This window comes from Plectropomus leopardus, unplaced genomic scaffold, assembly GCF_008729295.1.
Source record: "Plectropomus leopardus isolate mb unplaced genomic scaffold, YSFRI_Pleo_2.0 unplaced_scaffold22792, whole genome shotgun sequence".
Classification (NCBI taxonomy): domain Eukaryota; kingdom Metazoa; phylum Chordata; class Actinopteri; order Perciformes; family Serranidae; genus Plectropomus; species Plectropomus leopardus.
The window spans coordinates 1-5089 of NW_024624706.1; the positions used below are offsets into that span (position 1 = coordinate 1).

General features: G+C 38.3%; 1 protein-coding gene across 1 annotated transcript; it reads right to left on the reverse strand.

The window, feature by feature from the left end:
• Window positions 1–3589: 3589 nt before the first annotated feature.
• LOC121966023 (gastrula zinc finger protein XlCGF49.1-like) lies at window positions 3590–5085 on the reverse strand (the record flags this gene model as incomplete). The annotated part of the gene is made up of 1 exon (XM_042516125.1): window positions 3590–5085. A coding segment is annotated over one exon (588 nt), but the record flags the coding sequence as incomplete, so codon positions are not given.
• Between the last annotated feature and the right edge of the window lie 4 nt (window positions 5086–5089).

The window sequence follows — 5089 nt, forward strand, 5'->3', positions numbered from 1 at the left end:
GAGATATATTGAATTCCAAACGTTGAAAAGCAGTGAAATCATGTGAAATAACCTCTCAGCTGTGAAATGCTAATTCCTGCTGCTTAGTTTTTGTGTTTCTTTAATTTGAACATCCAAAAACAAGAAAGTCTGCGGTCCGACACACGATGGCGGATCTGAGCCTGGCTGCAGCGTCAGACGGCGCGGTGACGACGTGACGTCAGGTGAAGCCAGCGACTGTCTCCGCTCATTTAGCTAACAAACACAAGCTCCTCTAAATCACTCTAACTGTCCAAAACTGTTTGAACAAGCTTTAAATCAGCTTAAAACATCAACACAGTAACAAAAAAAAACCAAAAAAAACACAACAGACGCAGCTAACAATGCTAACATCGCTAACGAGCTAATGCGCTAATAGCGATTAGCATACACATTTTACCGCATTGTACGTTACTGAAACCGGACAAAATGAGCACACTGAAGTACTTCAACTTACCTTTTGCTAAACTTCATATCCGCTAACGACTTTATTCTCCAAAAACTGTAGAAATGTCCGCTCCGTCGCTCCTTTCGTCTACGCAGCTCATAAAGTTGACTTTCATCTGATAGCAAAACGTCCCGCCTCCTTCTGCCTTGCTCTGCCTCTGATTGGCTACATCCCGCCCCCAGGATGATTTAATTGGATAGTCAGCTCGTTGACATCCAATCAAAATAAAGAAATGTCAAACTAGCTGGTGAGATCACGTTTGTACTAAAATATGTTGATAAATTCGCCAATTTTCATTATATTTCTATTACAAACATGACCACTTTATATGGAACAATAAAAACAAGCAATATAAAAAATAGGACTATCTTCTGTCACACAAGCTTCAGTAGTGGGATATGGACAGTTAATAAAAATATTTACTTATTAACCTACAAAGAAAACAAAAAGGAAAAATAAATCTAAAACCTGAAAATATATTATTTTTAATGCTACACCAGAAAGAGTTCATATACTCCGACTGAACTCTGCTGCAGTAGATCTGTTAATTTTAAAGATTGTGTAAAAAAAAATATATTGGTGAAATTAAAGTTTATTTTAAAAGATATTTTGGGTCATCTTTATTTGATGAAGACATGGGAAATATGTGATAAATGTATAAATAACATGCTTAAGGAAGAATTTCTGAAGGTATTACATAGAATTTTCCTGTAACACTTTTTGGAAAGATTCAAGCTGAATATAAAGCATATTATAAATTCTGTAAACAGAAAAAAGAAAGTATTTGTCACTTTTTTTTTTCAATGTATACACACCAGAATATTTTATAATATTTTGGATTATTGTTGCCAACTTTTTAAATAAGAAATTAGAAGGTAGAAGGTAGATTTATTGTCATTAAAGATCAATTAAATTAATTAAAGAAACATTTTGGAATATTTATAGTTTTATGTAATGCTGAACTTTTGTACATTGAAACTAAGTTATTTCACTTTTTATTAATTTTTTTTGAAAATTCTATATTCATAAGAAAAAATGGTCAGGACATAAAGAAACTCACCTACAATTTATTTATGAATTTCACCATTTTAGCACAATTTTATCTAATGCAGAGTACAGTAATTATAGTAATAATGGTTGTGTTTTGTTTTTGAGTCTTTGTTTTCTCATTTTGTGTGTGTCGTTTCGCCTCGGTATCTGTAAGTATTTCTGTAAATAAACTTGTATACGATTAAGAAATAAAGTTTTTTTTGGTACCTGTACTGACACTTTCTCTGACGAAAGAAAAATAGCACAATGGTGTGTTACATAAAATTCGGTGATATTTATTAAATTTTGAATGTTTTCTTTTGAATTGCTGAAGTTGTATTCATCCACCACATTTACTTTTTGACGATGAAATGTGCTTAACTCGTAAAACAGAATTCAGAGAAATTACAACAGAGCACGCAGACTTTGGGGTAAAAAAAAAAAAGATAAAAACTGTAGGTCCATACAAAACATCTACGACAAACCTACACGAGTCCCAGGATGAAGATTCACATCTGAGGAAGAATTACAGCTACAAACAACTCTCAACATTTATATGGAGGCTGAATGAAGACAGGCTTAAAAAATGAACCCACACTCATTCATACACGTCCAATACGTTTCCCCCCAAAATGAATTCTGTCAGTTTAGGTAGCTCTTATTTGGGGTCCGCAGATTATCGACCTGTCCGATTACTGGGGCCGATATTTGACATTTTGCCAATTATCTGTATTGGCATTTTATTTCAATGATCGCAGATAAAATGAATAAATTAAAAAGTGCAAAACGTGTCAGCATGGGAGGAGCTTTTACTTTGTAAAACCTCAGGGAGCTATTCTTATTTATCTCATTTTTTTATTTAAATTTTCACTTGACTTTAATAAAAAAAGTTGCTTGGAACTTTCTGTAAATGATGTTGAAAGTCTCAGTTTTGATTTGATTTGCTTAAAACATTTAAACAAAGTTTTGTGTTGGAGTTTGTTATATTCCAAATTCTAAATAATGACATAAATATTCAAATTTTTATTGTAAATGTACATCGGTTCCAAATATTGGTTACTTCTAGTATTCTGTTTCGGCCCTGAAAAATCAAAATCAGTCGACCTTCATGTTTTCATCACTCTCGTGTTTTAAGTGTCTGTTTTTCTGATAAGTTTGGATTAAATTAGTTATACGATGCTATGAAAAGGGATTTGATATCATGATTGACAGCTGTGTGAGTCAATAAGTGTGATTGATGGCGCAGCTTGTGATTCGTCAGTCAGGCGGCTCCAAATGACATCATCAATGCAAGATGGCAGTGGCCGTTTCCAGGACATTTTGGCTCTGTTTCTGAGCCTACGATAGTCACAACTGGAGGGATTTCGTTTTTGGGTTTTCCATCCGTTGATCACATTCTCGTGCAGGAGAGCGATGTCTTAAGAACGACTTTAGGAATTTTTTTCAAATTTGGCACAAACGTCCATTTGGACTCAACGATGAACTGATGACATGAAGTGGTCAAAGGTCACTGTGACCTTGAGTCTGTCTCGTTCTCGCGAAAACTATTTCTCAATAACGCCTTGAGGAGGTCTCCTTAGATTTGGCACAAACGCCCACTTGGATTCAAGAGTGAACCGATTAGAATTTGGTGGTTGAAGGTCAAAGGTCACTATGACCACAAAAAAAGTCTCCTCAAGAATCGTGTTATGACAAAAATATGACAAACTGTTTAACAGAATAAAATGCTGAAATTTTATATCAAACTTTTGTTTCTCTTCTTAATTTTAATTTATTTGTGTCTTTTGTACCATTTTCATAATTCAGAGGTTCTTTGCAGGTCCGTGAACGCAGCACAGGTGGAGCTCTCCATGACTCGTGTTTTTCCTCAGCAGCAGTTTGTGACTCGTGCGGAGGATTTATCTGTCCATCGTGATCAGATCTGATCGATGGATAAAAGAAGCAGCTGCTACGAGTGAATATGAAGATCCAGCAGAATGAACAGTTAAGTTTCACTTTCACTGCGACTGAAGTTCTTCTGCTCCCTTTGTGCCCAGAGTACGCTCTGTGCTCCGAGAGTGTGGAGCCATGAATAACAGAACAGTATATACAGTATATTTCAGTTTTAATCTTGGTGGGCAGCCACATGTTCTGCAAAAAACTTTTCTCAACGTCAGGAACAGAAGGGGATACTGAATAAGGTCTAATCCACACGTACACGGCTACATTTAAAAAGCTTTTTCTATGTTCTGGCCTTTCCTTCACGTATAAATACATCTTTAGGTCACTGAAAACAGACGTGAGGGAAGACTGCTGCCAGGGTGAAGATACTCTGAAACTCTGCTGTCAGTGTTGACGTGTAGACAAGAAAAAGAGGGTTTTTTTTGGCTTGCCTCTTTTGTTTTTGACATGAGAGCGTGGATCGTAATCTCCGCCGGAAACTCACCGCACGCCTGAGCAGCGCGTGACGGCAACCTCGCAGAACTGCAGCATTTCTGCCACTTTTTCCACTTTAGGAGCGTTTTTTCAGTCGATGTCTAAGGACAGAGGGATGTCGTACGCTGTAAAGCCCTCTGAGACAAACTGTGATTTCTGATGAAGAACTTAATAAATAAAATTGACATGACTTTTTATATTTCTTCACATCTGTGACAGATTAAGACACAGAAACTGTAAAAAACAGAGGTACGGAGTGAATATAATTATCAAAACTCCATTTTTACTGCTGACAACCGCACGAGTCACAGAAAAAAATCTTTGATCCACCACTTGACAGCCTGCGTTTTGATGTGGACGGAGATTTTTTCTAAATATCGTTGGTGTGGACAAGAATATTTTGTAACCGGAGGAAAATATGCGTTCCTAAAAGTACCCGCGTACGTGTGGACGAGGCTTTAGAGTGTGTGAGCATCCGTGTTTTCACAGACATGGATGTAAACTGAAAGTGCAATTTGACGACGGCTGTGAGGAACAGCGCGAGGAGGCGGAGACACCGTCGATGGTGAGGACGGTCCGGTGATATTTCAGGTGCTGTTTTTGTGTGAATCGCTTCCACAAGACGAACAACCGAACCAAAGTTTCTGCTTGGCGTGGATTTTCAGGTGTCGTCTCAGGTTCGACTCGTCTGCGAATCTTCTGCCGCAGACTGAACAGCCGAATCGTTTCTCGCCGGTGTGGACGGTGAAGTGTCGCTTCAAGTCTCCCTTTGATGTAAAACCTTTCCCACAAATTGAGCAGCTGAAGGGTTTCTCCCCCGTGTGGACGATATAGTGATGTTTCAATTGTCCCTTCTGTGCGAAGCTTTTGTTACAAATTGAACAACTGAAAGGTCTGTCCCCCGTGTGGACGGTGAAGTGGCGTTTCAGATGATCATGTCGGGTGAATTTTTTACCACAAACCGAGCAGCTAAATCGTTTCTCCCCCGGTTTCATCCTGGTGCGTTCTTTGTGGTCGAAGCTCGTGGCACATTCAGAGGAGCTGACCGACGTTTTTCCAGTGTTACAGTCCGAATCGCTGACAGGAGGTTCGGTGCTTTGCACAGAGTTTGAACCTGACTGCGGCTCCTCAATCCCCTGCCAAATAATATTGGCATCCGTCTCCGTTTCAGAGCGAGAC